The 20,487-nt window shown below is 35.5% G+C and overlaps 1 protein-coding gene across 2 annotated transcripts in view; it reads left to right on the forward strand.

The window, feature by feature from the left end:
* CNTN1 (contactin 1) overlaps positions 1-19,152 on the forward strand; it is a gene marked incomplete at its 3' end in the record, with an annotated part of 284,949 nt that extends 265,797 nt beyond the window's left edge. For both annotated transcript variants that reach the window (XM_079773428.1, XM_079773427.1), the window contains one exon: positions 18,356-19,152. In XM_079773428.1, the coding sequence (XP_079629554.1) occupies positions 18,356-18,432 (77 nt within the window). The remainder of the gene's footprint in view (positions 1-18,355) is intronic.
* Between the last annotated feature and the right edge of the window lie 1,335 nt (positions 19,153-20,487).

Below are 20,487 nucleotides of genomic sequence, written 5' to 3' on the forward strand. Positions count from 1 at the left end.
AGAACAGTTGGGGGGGACCAGGCCTGCAGGGGAGGGCAGTTAGGGGCAAACAGGCTGGCAGGGGAGCAGTTAGGCATCAATCAGGCTGACAGGGGAGTGGTTAGGGGGTGATCAGGCTGGCAGGTAGAAGCAGTTAGGGGCAATCAGGAAGGCAGGCAGGCGAGCAGTTGGGAGCCAGCAGTCCTGGATTGTGAGAGGGATCCCAGATTGGAGAGGGTGGGCTGAGGGACACCCTCCCCGCTGTGCACGAATTTCATGCACTGGGCCTCTAGTGTGTAATAAGAGGGATAAGGAGTTATAGGAAAGATACAAAGTCGGATTCAATAGCAGAAAATTTAGGTAGGATTATTATTTTTTTATTCAAGTAACAGGAGATAGTCAATGTTGATCCTGATATTAAAACAAAAATTTATGCCATTGAACAAGTTAGAGTTTCAAGGGTTATGTCAATAAATTAAATTGAGAGAACTCTGATCCAAAGTCAGTAAACAGAGGTTCATCCAGATAGATAGATAGATAGATAGATAGATAGATAGATACTAGAGGCCCGGTGCATGAAATTTGTGCACTGGGGGGGGGGGTGTCCCTCAGCCTAGCCTGCACCCTTTTGCAGTCTGGAAGCCCTTGGGGAATGTTCGACTGATGGCTTAGGCCTGCTCCCTACGTGGAGTGGTCCTAAACTGGCAGTCAGACATCCTTAGCACTGCCATGGAGGTGGGAGAGGCTCCCACCACAGCTGCTGTGCTCGCCAGCTGTGAGCCCAGCTCAGGGCTTCTGGCTGAGTGGTGCTCCCCCTGTGGGAGCGCACTGACCACCAGGGGGCAGCTTCTGCATTGAGCATCTGCTCCCTGGTGGTCAGTGTGCGTCATAGCCACCGGTCGTTCCGCTGTTTGGTCAATTTGTATATTAGCCTTTTATTATATAGGATAACATTACTACTGTTAAAGAATATTTAAGTAGGAAATTGGAATGTATAAGAAACAGTTTAAGTCATTACTGCCATAAAGAAATTATAAACTTTTTGCTTTGTTTTATATTTTAGATTAACTACTCCACAATACTCAGATGTATGAGACACCTTTCCCCTCAAGAGCTACATTTAATGGTCTTTTCTAAATTTAGAAAGTAGTACTAACAGGGTAGAAGATGGAAAGAATATTGCTATTGGGACTAAAATTAGAACCTAGCATGAGAAGGAATTCCCATATATATAGTAAGTCTTTGGAAAAGGGGGTTGTAAATAAAGGAATTTATCATTTGTGAAGATGTAATTTCATTGAAGAAGTTTTAGAAAATGTTCTTAAGAGAAATATCTTGAGTCAGAGATGGGTTTTATTTTGCTGAATTTGGGGGTATCAGCAAAATTCCAGTTTTACTAAGTAGTGATTTATCTATTTCAACTTGTTTGCATATATCAAGCTTTGTAGAATGGCATTATACAGTTTCAACAAATTGTATGATGGGTCATAATATTTTGAATTAATAAATTGGTCATGAGAAAATGGATAATACTGTGCAATGCATACCTTATTTGTATAATTTTAATTATCAGTAAATTCAATTTTGCATTTTTATAAATTTTGGTATATTAGTGACATAAAAATTACATAAAGATATCCATCTATTCTGTATACTAAAGGGATTTTAAATATTTTATGATCCTAAGGAAGGAATATTTATATGTACCTCCCCACAAACCATAAATATTACTTAATATTGTCTCCTGAAATAAGAGTAACAAATAAATGAGTTAAAATAATTATATTATCTTGAATTGTTATATACATCAACCATCAAAACACTATTTCAAAATTAATTTTCCTTTGAAATATTATAGGCTATTTTGAAATTTGTAACCCTCTCAGGAAAATATAAAGACAATTGTTTATGCTGAGAGTGTTGGGTTTTAAATTTTCTCTCCTGTGGTTTGACACTTACCCACTGTAACATAAATTTGAAACAATTTAGAAAAGAAAATGATTTTGTCATGGTTAAAAATAAAACCCTGGAAATTTCTCACAAATAGATCTGGAAACCTTTAATGCTATAGTAAGAGGGAATATAAAACACTTAAACTGGAAAGTGATATATCAACATATTAAAATGGTCCATTTGATACTACATTAGGGACCAACATTAGTGATTTATGAAGGAATGTTTAGGTCTCAAAATACTTCCCATAGTTGGGCAAGGCTAGAAGGCAGGCCCCTTGATGGATTATTCACAGTTTGAAAGCAATGCAATGGCGTAAACGACATTCCAGAGGCACTTTTTTTACAGACACCTTCTGCAAAATGAGCCAGACCCAGAGCAAATAAATCATTTAGAACATATTCCAAGAATATGACTTTATCCAGCCAATATTCATTCTTCTATAACTTACCACTCCAAGCCCTGTATAACTGACTTTCATCTCTAAAGCAAATCACCAGGCTTGGTCACATGGCCATAAAACAGGAAGAGAGAAGGGTGTTATAAATTACAGAGGACTAGTTCAACAAGACTCCTAGCCCATAGGAGATGCCTCAAAGTCCAGATGTGCCTGGAAGTTGTGAATTCTTTGGATATCAACATCTGTGTAGATGATCCTACCAATACCCTGGCCTCTTAATTCTTCTTTCCTAATGATCCTAATTTATAGGGTAACTAATGCTCTCTGCCCTGCCTCAGCCAGCCACTCATGATCATAGTCTAGACAGAGTTTCAAGACTTGAGTATAAACTGAAACTTGAGGATCCCTGAAACTTGAATGAGAAAAAAAAATTGTAATTTTCTCTAATTTCTAACTGAAATGGATTATATTCTTCAAATATAAATTTAAGCAACAGATCACCATCACCAATTACAATCACAAATGTTCTCATATACTAGTATTTCAGCTGTTGCAATATCACTTCAAAAATATGATGTTTATTAGCCCTGATCTTAGATTTTATTATTTAATGTGCTAAAAATATGTCATTTTAATGTATTAATAAACATATATTTACTTTGTTAATTTACTTTGTATATTATATTGAAATATATATATGTATTTAAATATAATCTATTTCCTTTTAACTCTACATATTGTATTTTATGTATGTGAAAGCATTATTTTTAGTTTCTCAGAGATTCACAGACTGCCAATGCATCTATAATAGACAAAGAGAGTAAGAATCCTGGCAAAAATTACATTACTAATCACTGGAAAAAATTAAAATTTTCATTTTAAGCATTCTATTTTCAGATACTAACTTTTACCTTTCCAGTTTATTCCTTCAGATCTCCTCCAAACTTAACAGTTTCTCCACTCTCCCCTACCCAGATCTACCATTGATCCTATCCTATTGATTTTTCCAATATCCTGCAAAATTTGACTCTTCTAATCAAGATGACTATAATATTCCTATGTATTTATATATATTTGTATTATTTAAATGCCTTGCTTATTTAGCATAAGTATAGTCTATTTTTTACATGTAGAATGGAAATAATAGTGTTAACCTTTTATATGAGTAATAAATTATAAATAAATTATTACCTCCTATTATTGTGAGTAGTACATGATTAATAAGGTTTTACTCACTATTATTGTGAGTAATAAATAAATTAAATAAAAACCTGTTTTCACATACCTTAACCCTTTGCCACCCAATTTCAAATGAAAGCATGATTGCAAGAGATAATACTCTATAGCAGTGTTTCTTAACATTTTTTTCATTATTGTCTCCAAAAAAAAACCTTACTTTTTCTTTTCCTAGCACTGCAGCCACCTATGGAATTTTAATACCATGAATGTGCTGCATATCTGTTTATGCTCTGTAGCCCTTTGGAGATGCAAAGCCATTATAATATCTTATATTTAGATTTTTTCACCCATGAAAAAACATTAGCACCTCCATGGGGCCATATTGCACCTTGGAGAATGCATACTCTATGTACATACATACCCCTTTCATTCCAGTTCCAGGAGATACAATCAATTTTCTGAATTGATCAATCCAAAACTTCATTGAGCTGTGTTTTTAAAAGACATTGTTTTGCACCTTATAGAATGAATGTTTATTAAGTAGTAGTTTAGTATTATGTTATTGACTTATACTGAGGAGCATTATATAAAAGAGTCCAGAAACAAAAAACAATTACATCAAATCTACTATCATATTATTTCATAATTGTTGAGGGTAGGTTTAGCTGTACTACATAGTGCTCTCCTTTTAAGGAACCATGATTGGCAATTCTCTCAGGTAGGGCTAGAGGAGTGAGTAAGCTGAGCCACACTAATAAATAAATATTTGAATAAAATAATTCAATAGTTAATATTAAATTAATATTCTTGAAATGGACACTATTTAATGGAGAGGATGAAATCTTATTAGAGGAAGGGTGAGAAAGAGGACCACTCTGTCCAATTTCTTGAAAAATTCATCTTCTCATCACCACCACCGTCCCAACATACACACACACACACTCAAGAAAACAAAATACATAAGTAAATCTAGTTTCTTCTGTAGGCAGCTTAGATATTACTTATTGGAACATATGTAATAAAAACCTTATTCTTTATACACACACACTCTAACTAGGTTATCAACATCTTCCTTCAATACATTACTCTCTTTTAAAAGAACTCAGGGTGGAGGTGGGGGAGAAGAAAATACAATCCCTCTGGTAAATACACTTTTCTTATTTGTTGAATCCAGTCCTGTGTTAGCATCTATTATGGATTGCTATTCCAGATATCTACCTCGCTGGGTCCATTCTCTGGTCTCAGGACCTGCTCTTGTCTTTTGGATAGTGAACTTAATGACTGATTTGCTTCTCCATTTGCATTGCCTGGCCAAAACTCAGAGCCACTTTTCAGCATACCTCTAGCTCAGTATACTACTATAGAACATAATATATTTTAATTAAAAATATGTGAATATAGATACAGTGCTTTTTAAATGTGCCTGGAACAACATAGACACTTAATAAATATTAGTAATATTAGTGGTAACATTAGTTGATGTTGATGTTGCTATCCATATATATAAAAGCCAAGCGACCAAACACCAGAATGACCAGTTGCTTTGTCGCACACTGTGGCCCAGATTGGCCTCCCCCACCTCAATTGGGGGTGGGGCTGGCTGGCCAACCTCCCGTGTCCCCTCCCCCCAGCCAACCTGGCCCTGATCAGCCCCAATCAGGCAGTCTGGCCAGACTCCACCAGTGCACGTATTCGTGCATCGGGCCTCTAGTTTTAGTATAATTATCTTTTAGCTTTGTCTCAATTTTTTATTTTTATTTTTTGTTAATCCTCACCTGAATATATTTTTCCATTGATTTTTTAGAGAGAGAGGAAGGGATGGGGAGAGACACAGAGAGAGAAACATCAATGTGAGAGAGACACACTGATTAGTTGCCTCCCACATGCACCTCCTAGCAGGGCCAAGGATCCAGCCTGCAACCAAACCCAGGACCCTTCATTCCTCAGGCCAATGCTCTATCCACTGAGCCAAACCAACTAGGTCTCAATTTTCTTAAACTTCTCTTTCCTCTCAATTTTCTTCTTTTTTCCTTTATCATAATTTATCTTTGTAAAATATCTCAAAGCCTTTTTAAAATAATATAACTCTTACATAACTATGTAAATATATTTTATTCTCCAAAGAACCTGGCAAAGCATTTTGACTCAGTATTTTTTAATTAAACTAGCAAAGAAAAAACCATTATCTAGAAATAATACTGGTATGTTAAAATGTCTCAAAGACTTAGATCATAAATATTTTAACAAGAAGGATAAGACACATATATCAGATTTCCAATATATGCTTTCTGATTAAAATATAAGCTAAAAATACTCCTTAAGATATATAAAGTTATAAAGAATGTATTCTAAAGTGTGAGAGCTAATAAAATCTAAATGTTAAAAATGAATAAAAAATAAAAAGTGATATTATATTTAGTGTGATAATTTTCATGGCAAATAGCTGGCATATGTGATTCTAAGATTGTGAAGAGATTGTAATCCAAGGAGAAACCTAAAACATAAAGCAAATTAACTTAAGAGAAAGATTGAAAGTATGAAATATTGCACGCTCTTTATTATTATGCGATTATTTGAAATTATATCATACTTTTTAATATCCACTATTTTTTTCTGGAAGAAGACTTATTTTACTAAAATTTGAGATAAATAAAATTAGTAACAAATTATGCTAGGAACTGCAGCAATAATTTTGTGAGAAGAATAAAGCATAGGGCACTGATAGTAGTAAATTCAGTATTATAAATATTTCATAGGGCATATTTGATTGTAAGCATTTCCCTATAAACCAAGTAAGAACTTTTGGCAATGCCTACCATTCTAGAATATGTATTTTTCCTGTAACATGATATGTATAAGGCAAAGTTAGCTAGACAAAAGATGGAAAATCCCAGTGAGAATATAATTTGAGACAGTTTATAAGAGGAAAATTTATCTGAGTCAAATATAAAAAATATTTAAAGCACTAATTTATAGTCAAATTAAACTATTATCTAAGTATGTTCTTTTAAAGGAATAGCCTCATTTTTCTGGTCCAGGATTATATTCTAAACATATTCGCAACTTAAAATAGGCCACAATCAATACAGGAAACAAGAAAGGTGATAAATCTTACACCTTCATTAGCAGAACTTTCACAAGAGAACAAAACAGTAGTAAAGATTTAGTGTGCTGCTAATTTATCTTGGTGAATTCCATGTTCTTTTTGATCTGTATTATAAAATCCATCTATGGCTAGCAAAGTCTTTCTCAGAATATAAAATATCAATTAAAGACCATGTTTGTTCACATTTATGAATTGAGAGCTTTAGTAGATGTTGGTTAGATGGGATGATTATTTCCTTTTGAGCCTACAACACATGGAGGATTTTAGAGGGAAACTAATTTCTCATGCTACTTTTTCTCAGGAATGGTATTTCTGAGACATGCATAGAGAAAGGGTGATCAGGGGAGATCTATGGCAGAAGGGAAAAATCCAAATGAGTGAAAGAAATGAAAAGAGATTTTGACCATTAGTTCAACACATTCCACAAAAATATACTGAGTGCCAAACATGTGTCAAGTAAGTCTTGGTCCTTACAAGTTTGAAGGTGAATAAAAACATGGTTTCTTGCTAAGAAGCCTTAACCTCACTGGGGATTAAGACAAGTGAAAAAAAAATATTTGCGGCACATATGTTAACTGTTGTGGAAGCAAGCACTGAGGAGGAAATAATTGTTTCAAAGGATGATCGTTCTGATGAATTTTGTGAGATCAGCAATAATTTTCAAGGCATAAAAGGGGATGGAAGGGCATTCCAGACTCAGGAAATAAGTGGGAACTCAATCAAGAATGGCAACTGAATCTGGAATGTAGGATCCAACAAAGAACATAAGGAAGATATAGTTGGAGTATAGGTTATAGTCAATCTGTGAGAAGGGGGCAAATTGAATTTGTAGTTTTCATTTTTTTCTTCTTGTGTTTGAGCAGGAGGTGATGAGGTCCTGAATTTCTAAAGCAGAAGCAGTAGAGGGAGTGGAACAGAGTGATTCTAGATTCATATTGGAGATCAAACCAATTGTACTTGGTGACCAAGTTGGTATATTGCAAGTGAGGGAGAAAAGGCATTTTTGAAAATGACTCTGCATTTTCTGTTGTAAATGACTAAGTGAAAAGCAACATCATTAACTGAGCTAAGTAATGCAGAAGCATGGGCAAATTTTATAAAAGTATGAAAGGAACCAGGAGTGCAGACGAAGAGAGAAGTGGTCTTGTGCTCTTCCTAAATTCTATAATATTTCTCCCAATGCCTATGTTATTTCGAACATTTTAGCATATCACCATCAATTAACATCTAAGAGTCTCTCTGTATAAAATACACTGTCAAGAGACACAAAAGCACGAAACACACGTTTTGAGGAGTGAAAAGTGAATGACTCCCAAAATTTTATAATGGAATGACTAGAAGACAGGAGCTACTGGAAGAAATAGAGATGTTGAAAGAAGAATTTTAGTGTCCATTCACTGTTTGGAAATTTGACTTGCTCAATATAAACAAAATGGTTTCTTAAAGAATTTCTCAGAATTCCTGGTAGTTAACAAGGAGTAACTACTCTTGATTTTTTTTAAAAATAAACTTCGTGCAGAAATGATGAAAGCCAATCTTATTCCACTTATTCGAACCCACGAAGAATTTGCAAATAACTTAAAATTTCAGGGTTTGCCACCATGAAAATGAGACTAAGAATGAGCCCTCTCATTGGAAAGGAAATTCTGAAAAATATATCAACAGAACCAAGGACATTCCATGCAAATATCACTCAAAGTGATTGGACTACTTTTATATCTCCTGAATGAGAAGCTAAACAAGCATGAACTCAGAAATTCTTTAGAAAAATGAGAATTGTGTCAGTAACTCCTTACGCACTTTAGACCATTGTTAAAACAGCGGAGAAATCGTTTCTCCCGCAGAAGTAAAAGAGAAGGGATTCATCTGGTTATGATCTGCTTAATCGTTGTAGAGATTCCATGAATTCAGACAGTTTCTTACAAAAAATCCGTATGCATCTGGAGACACACTGAGGCACCGACTAATCCTTGTTGACAGATGGATGACACTGGATCCTGCAGCAAGGCCCAGGGTCTGACAAACAAATGAGTTCAGGAACACAGTAGGAAGAAAAATCTTAAATTCCAAAATACTGCCTCAAACAGGTGAGTCACTCATTTGTTATAGCCCCAAAGCAAAGATTAATCAAGAAAGATCAAATAGGACTTTCCTCCCAGTTTTACCCCGGGAAAGCTTCCAAGGTAGCTGTGCCTCTGAATCACCACGTGAAACCAGTGAGGGGCCAGGATCCTTAGCTCTTGTAGGTACGGAAGTATTTGGATACCGACAGTAATTTCCAACTCTCAACTCATTGTGTTAAGGAAGGTTGGATTATTGCATCCTCTAACCGTATTTATAGTAAGAGATATTAATGAAGCATCTGTGGAGTAGAAAAAAATAGCACTGGGCTTAGAATCAGATTTGAATTCAATACCCACTTTTGCCTTGTTCTAGGTGGAAAAATTTGAGCCATAGAACCCTCATCTGCAAATGAGGATAACAATACATGCTTCAACTGTATGTTATAAGAATGAAACAAAATAATATGTTACAAACTTCCCTGAACAGAGTAGGCAACTAGTAAACGATAAAAATAAAAACAATTCATTAAACAGATATTTGCTGATGACATGGTATGGGCCAGACTGTCTAGAAAACTTATGAGTAAATTAAGTACTTTAAAAAAATATCCTTCTGCCCTGGCTGGTTTAGCTCAGTGGTTACAGCATCAGCCCATGGACCTAAGGGTAGAGGTTTTGATTCCTGGTCAAGGGCATGTACCTTGTTTGCAGGTTCAATCCCAGCCCCTGTTGGGGCACAATCTGGAGGCAACCAGTCTATGTGTTTCTCTTACGTTGATGTCTCTCTCTCTCTCTCTCTCTCTCTCTCTCTGTCTCTCTCTCTGTCTCTCTCTCTCTCTCTCTCTCTCTTTCCTCTCTCTCTTTCTCTTTCTCCCCCTTCCCCCTACCTCCACTCTCTCTCAAAATAAATGAGAAAAATATCCTCATTCCTCCGGTGAGGGAAAAAAAAAACCTTCTTTTTACTATTCTCATATGACTATATCTGCATATTTAAATTTTAGAATTTTCCTCATCATTAGTTGAAAATTTTATTTAAAAAGAGAAGCATAGATAAAATTTAAATTGAACTTAATCTGCATCTACACTTTGATAAAACCCGAAACCAAAATGGAAATCACCCCCAAGAAGGCCAGCCACTCAATGGCTACTGCTAACTAGAGCCCCACAAGGATCCACATGAACTGGATGCAACTTTCACTTTGGGGATCATAGCACCGATTGACAGAGGCAGCCCCATAGCTCTCATCTTCTTGAATGTTCTAAGGAAATTTAGAGGGCAATATACCTATTTTTTTCTAGAACTAGGGAATGATTTCTCTCATAAAGATTGATACTAGAAATAAGCAGGCAAATGTATGTCTACTAAAAATATGTCACCTTTTAGAGATGACTATACAAAAAAGATTCTCTATGAATAAATAGTTATGATGGTCAGCTGCCTGATGGGTAGGCCTTTCTGGTTCAATTGTCTCACCTAGAAATAAACATTGTGCCCCACCATGACCTTGAACCTGGGTATTAAAATCAGAAAAAAAGTTGTTTATTCAAATTTATGTAAAACAACTGAGATGGACTTATTGGGCTTTGTGGGAAGACATAATCAGCCTGCTTCTCTTCGTTTGAATTTCTTTTGATTAGATATAATAAATTTAGGAAAATTGACTGTCATGACCAATTAGTTTTATTCTTACTCTTTATTGTCAGTACTCTAAAATACCAGCTGAGACAAGGCTATCAAATGAGCCAGTGTGTCCCTGTGAGAGGTGGGGAATAGTCCTTTTTCATCCCTAAGTGAACCCAATGGGCTATGTATCTGTAGCCCCCAAAATTTCCAGAAAGTCTTAGTCACAGATGTGCTCAACTGGTCCCTCAAGCCCAGCACTAAAGAGGATCCTTCTACTTTGGCCCGAGACACACACAAATTCTTAAACTTTCTTTCTGGCTCTACTTGCTGTTTTTTTTGCCTCAAAAACTGTTTGGGGAAAGGCAAAGTCAGTCGGGGAAGTGGAAGGAATAATTTAACATGTGTTGTTGTGTTGAATTACATAGAACGGGGCATCTGAAGTCCCCTGTCCCTGGAACATTAATCAAGGTTGAGAGAAATGGATCCTGGTGGTAGTGTGATGTATTCCACAAAGCTGGGGCTCTCCATGTAAGAGCGCTATGTCAAACAGCCATGTCCAAACCCAAACGCAAAGATGAACTGATCCATTCAACCAGCTTTGGTTGTCTGTGAATTCATCACAAGGAATTGGAATGTTACTTGTTAAAGATTTTGTATAAGATGAGAAAAAAATAAATAAATCCATGATACCCATTACATGTATGTTGCACATTTTATAGAAAAGAATCCAAATACTGAGGTCTGGGTTTCTTCAGTTTTCCTTCATGGCCCAGGATATTCTTTCTAAATATTTGCTAAATAAAGTCACATTTTAAATGAAGAAACTAAATTTCATATTTCAAATTCACAATTATTAGGTGATAAACTATTTTAATTTAATCCTCACAAATATCCTGCTATTAAGTAGTGTGCTCTTCATTTTACAGATAAGGAAATGAAGGCTCCTAGAGGTTAAGTACCTTGTGAGAGGTCACACACGCACTCAAGTGAGGGCACTAGTGCTCAAATAGAATGCTTTCTAACCTCAAATCCCATGCTCTTGTGAAGCATCACTTTGCATTTCTAAAGATGTAGGCAAGCCAATTTTAAAAGTCCTCAGAATTATAGTCTCATCTTACCCCCAAATGATGTCAAAATTAGGTTATTTGAGTATGTGTGAGCATGTGCTTGTTGGCCAATAGGCAGTTAGAATTTACTTTTACATTTCCCAGCAAATAATCAGTCTTTACTGTATTGGAAATGTTTGCTCCTTTCTCAAAGAGGAATGCATCCTGGCAATCTAGCATTTTCTGGGAGGGAAAGGGCCAGAGTCAACAGTAAGGAACTAATACGACTGCTAGGATAAGCTGCCAGCAAGACATGTACCCCCGCCAAAAAAAATCTATTTTGCTTGGCATATGGGTTTATAATTGCCAAACAAGTAGGAGCAGCAAGATTAGTGGGTTTTACCAGATTGACAAACCCATCAAAGCCACTATCACTTATATGATCAAGCTTTTAATATATATATTTATAAAGCAATATCAACTTTGATTATCATAAATAAGGGGAAATATAACAAATGTGTTTGCAAATTTTATGGCTCAATGCTTGATATTCTTAAATATATATGGTTTGCTTAGAATCATAGACTCAGGCCATAGTAGGAACCTAAGGACTTAGAACATTGAACCCTATCATTTAACAGAAGGAAAATCCACATCCGTAACAAGTTAAGTAGCCAAAGATCACACCAGCTTCAGAGCCATATCTTGAGTCAAAATATTCTTTTTTGCCCAAAGTTATACAACTCACTATTGGCAGAACTGGAAGTAGGTCTTAAGCTGTTCTTTTGTTTTTATTTCTCCACATAACTTAGAGTTTGCTATCTCAAGGAGGCACAAGGAAATAAAATTATTAAAAGCAAAATAAACAAGCTGGTACATATAGACAGTATGAAAACATAGGTATCCAAAGGCAAAAACAATCATCAGATGTTAAAAAAAAAAAAGCTACTGTATTTCAAAGGTCAAATCCATTTCTCTTTTGTTTTATTTTCCAGAAAGTCTTAAAACAAATTGGGGTAAATATCCATTACTTCATTTTGTCAAAGGCAGGTAGTTAATGCTTATAATAATTAATATAAAGTTGAAAACTGTCTCAGAATTTTTCCCAAGAGACCTATTTGAATAGAAACCAACTAACTTTATAAAAAGACACCTCTTTTAATTTTTTAAAATATATTTTATTGATTTTTTTACAGAGAGGAAGGGAGAGGGATAGAGAGTTAGAAACATCAATGAGAGAGAAACATCGATCAGCTGCCTCCTGCACACCCCCTACTGGAGATGTGCCCGCAACCATGGTACATGCCCTTGACTGGAATCGAACCTGGGACCCTTTAGTCCGCAGGCCGCTGCTCTATCCACTGAGCCAAACTGGTCAGGGCCCTCTTTTAATTTTTAATATGCATTAGACAACTAATTAAAATAATTTTGGTATATAGCCTAAAGGAAATTTTAACATTAACCTTACTAAATTACATGAGTTTTATTAGAAATTCTATGCCAGTTTCCAAGAAAGCAAAACTCTACTATTTTGTAAATTTGTACATTTTGCACCTTGGCTCTATTCTTTCATTTTCTTGGATAACATGTAGACAGGATACAAAATCGGGTGAGAATCTATGGGGGGAAATCATGCAAGAGAAAATATGCAAGTAAGAAAAGACACTACAAGATGAAAATTCCAGAAATGAAGTAACCAATAAAGATTGTTTTGTCTCAGACACTTTGTAAAATTCCAGTAGCCAAGACAAATTTTAACATATTTGTTTTTGCCTCAAGTATAAAATCCTGCACAAAAATTGGGAGTGCATGAATTTTTTAAATTATCTTTGAAAATTCATTCATGCATTATGCGTCAGTATCTCAAAGGAAGAAACAGCACTTCCTCCTTTCATGCATGTCTGCCATAAATTTAAGAAAATAAGTACCATTTCTCACCTCACCTTCAACAATCAAATGGAAAAACAGACATAAATAATTTGCTGAGTGTACAAAGGTAAAGGAGTGATTCAGCATTTCCAACAGGTTGGGCTAAATCCAAAAACAAAGCTCTTAACCGCTACCATTTTTTTCAGACTAAATTCTTATGGTTGAATAAATGTGTAAAATGACAATCTCCCAATAGGCCTTCCTCTACAAATAAATAAGTTCAGAAATACGGACCTTACATAGTCCCAGGCACCGTAGTTTATTAAATTTCTTAGCATGTTTTCCTTTATGTAGTAATTATCACTGTTTAAATTCCAAATCTTAGAGTAAATATAACTATACAGATTTATGTACTCAACCAAAAAAAAAAGAAGTTAGTTCCTAGTCTTACACATTCTATTGCTGCACCTATCATGAATAGCTCTCAAGGATTACTCATAAAAATGGCTCCTGTACTCTGAGTAATTTATATAAATGTTCTTTAAGTTTTCAGTAGCTAAATAGATCAATTGCTTTTCTTATCTTGATTAACTTCAAGCAATTGGGAAAAGCCAATTGAGGGAGGTTATGAATAATGCAGGCGAATAATTGCATGAAACACTTTTCTTAATTACTGCGAAGCACATTTTCCAAAGTTGCGGACAGAACAGTATTCTTGTGACATGCTACTTGACAAAAATCTTACACGGTCAACAATTGAGGAGATAGGAATTGTGCTGTTGCTTTTGGTGACTCTCTGTGTGCATTTACACTTTCTCGTTGAAATGTATCCTCTCTTTTCCCAGAATCCCTCTTTTTCTCCTGGAACCACACAGTCCTTTCACTGTGGAAAGTATTGTAGGAAGTACCTGCGATCAGAATAAAAATTGACATCTTGTAACCCTGCCTCCTTGGCCACAGGAATTGGTTGAGGGATGGGAAATTGTTCCAAGCCAGTTCAATCACAGAAATTCATTAAGTCAGCCATGGTAATTGGTCTGGGGTTGTGTTGTGACCCAGACTTTGCAAATCAGAATCTTTCCTTGAAAGTTTTCTTACTGGAGTTGGGGTTAAAAGATATCATATCTTTTATCTTGAGAATATATTATTGTGAGCTTGGTGCTCTTGTGTATCTTGAAAAATTAGTCTAAGTGTATGAAGCAATCTGCAAAGGAAGAAGAGATGAAAGTACAAAACATGGAAGACCCAGGTGCTCAGTTAACTTCTCTAGTTGCCCCAAAGTGGTATAACATCAGCTCTTTCTTCAATTGTGCTCCTGTTACTAAAAGCAAAGTACTCACTTCATACTGAACTTAGTCCACACAGCTAAAAATATGATTTGGATATAATATATTCTCTGTCCTGAAGTTGTTCACAATCTAGAGACTTTAACCACTGTAAACATAGAGAGTGACATGACACTCTCTAATAAAATTCTAAGTATTACGGCATCATCAGTAATAGCAAAGAAGAAGGAGTTCGGATTGGACCATGGTGTACAAATTTAAGCATCAGAAAAGAGATTTGTTTTAAAAACTAACTAGAGCAGTTCTCTACTTATCATAAAATATGAAGAGATTGTTCAACATTGCTTAACATTTACTTGGAATTTTTCTTCTGAGTATGTACCTCCCTGTATCAGGAACCCTTCCTGAAGGAAATAAGTCTGGGCAGTTCAGTTTTTTAAAAAAATCAAGAAAATCCAGTGGAAGAGCTATAATAGTCTAAAATGACTTTACAGTTGTTCTAACAGGGTAAAACGATTCATGATATTGATGATTTTTTACATGTTTGACATTCAGTACATATGTGAAAGGAAAATACATATTTACTACCTACCAAGTAAATACTGAGATTATGTTTGATAGCAGTGTGGTGATATACATTTTGTTAGATACAAAACCAATATATATTGAAAATCCCTCAAGAATATAGGGATCCCACATATGAAATGACTTTAAGTAGTGAATCAGTCAGGTCTCTAATTTGTATTTGGAATGTGGAAGAGAATTGGAGATGAAGACCACAATTACATAAGCTTGAGCCATTAGAGAAATTAAATATAACACACATAAACATGAAGAGTTTATTTAGAATAAGTCAAATATCCTGATGTTGAAGCCACAAATTATGAAATTGTGTTTGGTTTTCATACTAACACCAGAACTTCAAAATGGCATCCACAATTGACTAAACTTCTTTCCGCGGCCACAGTTTGTACTGAGCCAACCCACAAAGTCAGGCAAGTACAAGAACGTGTGCTCATTGCTGATGTAATTTGTGGTGCAAGGAGGGAGCATTGCCGAGTCGCTGCAGTCATTCCCAGACAAAGGTCTTCAGGTCAGATCATTTAAATTAGGTCAAACATTGAAAACTACTGACTTTTTATTTTTGAAAATGATTGAGGTTTATTATTCTTCATCTTATCAGAACAAAATAGCATGTGGGTTGTGGCATATTTTAAATATCTCTGTGTAGAAAAAAATGGAGGACAAAATACTGCAACAAAATAAGATACTTCAAAATGCTTGGGTGCTGTACCTTCCCCTATGTCATTTCTTTTCTTTCTGTGCCTTTGCCTTGACACATTAAGTTCCGGGTGTAGTGTCTTTATGCATTTCTAGAATAGGTCCCTTTTTACAGCTGTCTACAGAAAGTGGCAGAGAGGTATGGAGTATGGTCTTTGGAGCCAGGCCTATCTGAGATCTAATCTTGGCTCCGCCCACTCTACTGGCCTTGGCCTTGAACAAGTCATTTTACCTAAATTCTATGTTGTATAATCTACAAAATCAGAATAATACGACCATTATTATTCTAGGCTGTGGCATTAATGTCAAAATGTATATAAAGAGCCAGCATAGTGTCTGTCTCATGGCTGCTAAATAGGAGCTCTCATGGTCACTATTAGTGATTAGTGTAATCACTGTTATCGATAGCTTTCTTTCAGCATTGATGAGGCTACAAGTAGCTATTTGAGGATTGTTTCTATTGCACTTCCAGTTCTACCCTCACTTTTTGATCTTTAGTATATTGCTTATTTCTAAGAACTATTTTAACTGTGTTTGATGACGTTTTCCATGTAGCATGAATGCTGCTAACAGGGCAATAGGGGAATGCATGCATGCAGATAGACCGACACAATCTTCTACCATATGAGAAAAATGCATGTGCTTTTAATGACCATAGATTCGAGAGAAATTCCCCAGATCTTCCTAAATATAAGAGGAATATTCCAAATAAAGGGTGTTTTAGGCCACTGTTAACATGGTAAAATAATAATGATTTAATTTTTAAAGTAAACTTCCAACACATGACACAAATTTGTCATATTTACAAGCTGTTGACTGTACTTTTTAGCCTGTCACTCATTCCAGCAGTGTGTTCATTGATGATGGGGCCTTGTGGCTGTAGAGAGTGGAAAGGAATACTATGCCTTCTTGGTTGCATTTTTCATCCCTTTTTCAAGAATTCCAGTGTGGGCAGGACCTACACCTGTAAACTTGCTTGACCACAAGAAAAGCCCTTCTGGATGTAATTATTAGCCTAATTTATATATATAAAAGCCTAATATGCTAAGTGTCCGACCATTCGACCAGTTGCTTTGATGCATACTGACCACCAAGGGGCAGATGCTCTGACCAGTAGGTTTGCTTGCTGCTGGGGTCTGGCCGATGGGGACTGGGCAAGATGGGCTGGACACGCCCTGGAGCCCTCCCGTGGCTGGCCAACCTCCCAGGGTTGTTGTTGTTATATCATGTTGTTATTGCTTATTTATTAATCAAATTATATGTTTTCATATACATTTTACTACTTTTCTTTCATCTCTGACACTTCTATTATAGAGAAAGGGTGAATAGCGATATTAAAGTATTTCTACTAATTAATTTCCTTTCAATGTGCATGAATCTATACACCAGGCCACTAGTATGTAATATAAATCCATAGCATGTTATATCATTTTTATTTTTAATTCACAATACAACATCTCAGGGCAATTATTCTTTAAATTTGAATAGATGATTTACAATTATTCAAATTATTTTTCTGTTGGTCCTGACCAGGTAGTTCAGTTTTTAAGAGCATCATCCCTGTACTCCAAGATTGTGAGCTTGATCCCTGGTCAGGGCACATACAAGAATCAACCAATGAATGCATAAATAAGTGGAACAATAAATCAATGTTTCTCTTTCTCTCTCCCCCTTTCTCTCTCTAAAATCAATCAGTATATAAAAGTTCCAAAATATTTTTTGAAATCATGGTGTATAAGCATCTAAATGTCTTAAAACCATTGGGATGTGAAGTTATATAATATCTATTTAGTTATATCTATGACTAGAGGCCCGGTGCACGAAATTCGTGCACTGGGGAGGGTGTCCCTCAGCCCAGCTTGCACCCTCTCTAATATGGGACCCCTCGGGGGATGTCCAACTGCAGGTTTAGGCCCGATCCCTGTGGAATCGGGCCTAAACCTGCAGTTGGACATCCCTCTCACAATCCGGGACCGCTGGCTCCTAACCGCTCACCTACCTGCCTGATTGCCCCCTAACTGCTCCCTTGCTGGCCTGATTGCCCCCTAACTGCTCCTCTGCAGGCCTGATTGCCCCCAAATACCCTCCCCTGCTGGCCTGATCACCCCCAAGGCTTTTATTAGTATAGATGTCATTATCCCAAATAACCTTATTAGTATTTTTACTATCACCTCTTTATCTTATTTTTTAACATGTCACATAGATTTTTTATTTATATATGTTTTTTGATCTGGTCCTTCTGGTAGGAATTTGGGACTGTGAGATCATGGAGAAAACAAACATTTGTGATCTTATCATCTTAAATGATTTACATGAACATGTATAAACAGAGCACGTGCTCTCATATAAAATCCTTCATCTAATATTTCTGTTTTTCTTAAATGACCTAAGAATAGAGAAGCAGTGTGTGTGTGTGTGTGTGTGTGTGTGTGTGTGTGTGTGTGTGTGTGTGTGTGTTAAGGAACCACTTGGTTTTCAGGCCTATGTATTCTGACTTTCCCCAAAGCATTGATAAGAATAGTGTCTGTTATCAGTGAAATTTCATACATGTTTTTGGTTTCCTTTGTAGGTACATCCACCCTCTTACCAAGTCTTCTTGGCTTACTGCTGCCTGCCTTTGGCATCCTTGTCCACTTGGAATTCTGAATGTGGTCTGACAGCTGCTGCTCCTGACCCAGCTCAGAGAACATCCTTCATCCCTGCGATGACTACAGATTCTTCCAATTCCTGCGGCTCCATCCTAAGCCAAATACATTATTCTTTAACAAACTATCCAACTGATTTACAACACATGTTATGACTGAGGCATTCAGGAACCCCTTCATCCAAAAGAAACTTTTAAATGGATATAAAATGATTTTTAACTCGTTCCAATATGCCTTATAAACCACTTAACCTGATTCTGTGACAGTTGCATGATTTAATCCAATGGGACAAGTTACAGTGTTCAATTCAACTCCATAGGCTGTAGAGTGAAAGTAAAATCACCATACACAGGTGCTTTAAATTCAATAACAAGTTGTGAAAAATAATAGAGGTTGAAATGTTGATTGTATGTGGTAAATGTAAGAGTAATACAGTCTCTTGTACTATCCCCTCTGTTTTGGGTCCTGCATATTTTCGAATGGCCCCCTATCATTCATGACATTTTCAGTTTTCTTAAAAAGAATAGGGTATAACTGAAACATTGTGACTTAAATCCCATTACCAAATCATCTTACTGAATGAGTTGAAAGATTTGGAATATTCAAAACCAAATTCTAGAACTTATTATCAGTATTCTTATTTTGAAAGTAAGTAATTTTCTAAACATTTAATTTTTAGAATCAGTAATTCTTTTAAGTTAGTTTTTAATAGTAAAGTTACCATGCCATATGAAGGTTATTTTTTACTTTTGTATTCTACTGTGAAATTATTTTATGCTTTTCCTATCATCAATTTGAAACCTCAAAAATCACAGCTCTTATTTAGAGTAATATCATATTGCTGTATTTATTCATATGTGGAATAATGAATGTTGAAAAGTAGAGGGCTTCCATTTTTTAATTAAGATGTGATAGTCTTTATACCACTAGGAATAAATGACAGTTAAGTAAGTATCAGAATTACGTATTAATATTCTAGTACCTTGGTTTTTGTGCTGCATTTCTAAGTAAAAACCTATCTTTACTGAAAGTGTAGGATCAAGAAATCACCTATAGGTTGGAAAAACTACAATATTCCTTATTTTTTTAAATTTAGTTTTAAACTCATTCCTGCTTCAAGGCAATACCGAAAACTGGCTAAAAATACCAAATCTGTATGTTGCTGATGGTACTTTGAAGGGTATGCAAAACTGAAAGGCCAGAAGGAGACAAACAATGTGTTCATCCAATGTCGTCTCCCAAGTGCTGGTGCTTTAGGTCTTTATAAGTTGTGAAAGGAAAACACACATTTCTTCACTCTTCATGGTGTGCCTGGAAATGTGTTTGAGTGTGGATGTGAAAGAAATCAATAATAAGGATTAGCTGGCTCCTGAATTAGTGCAATGACAGATGCTTCGAGAGGTATAATCCTATTTTATTAGCACAACCTTGCGAGCTAATTAGAGAGAGAGTTTATCTTTTTAGAAAGGAAACCTTATAGGTTCATAAAAAATATTTACAGGAAGCAAAACAGATCTATTACTATTTTATCCCCCCTTTCTTTAATTTGTATAATTTTTGTACTATATATCTACATGTAAATGTTTAGAGCTTTTGTTATAAAAATATCACACTTCATTAGTTGACATTTAACTCTTTGTTATAAAATGAAACTTTTTAAAAATAAATGAAAGAGGTTATTTCCCAGCAGAAGTATGTCAACAGTCCTAAGAGCATTATCAAATTTCATAAAATATTTAATTATTTGAAAAAGAAAATATCTTCATACTTTAGGAAAATGAATACTCTCTAAGCCTTCTGTATAAATGTTTGTGTTTTCATTGTTATATTTTTGGGTTTTCCTTTTGCAGTATGACCCATGTTGGGCATTTTTATATAATCAACAACTAAATCTTTTGCCAAATGCATGCTTGCCTTTTATTTTCTAATGTATGGTAATAAAGAGCAAAACTGGTTAGATTTTGCATGAAATGGTTCTGAAAGGTAAGGAGAAAACAGACTTTGGAAGTTACTCGTTTAATTTTAAATTTGTGACAGAGATTAGGCAGATTAATAT

This window comes from Cnephaeus nilssonii (assembly GCF_951640355.1).
Source record: "Cnephaeus nilssonii genome assembly, chromosome: 6".
In the NCBI taxonomy this organism is placed as follows: Eukaryota; Metazoa; Chordata; class Mammalia; order Chiroptera; family Vespertilionidae; genus Cnephaeus; species Cnephaeus nilssonii.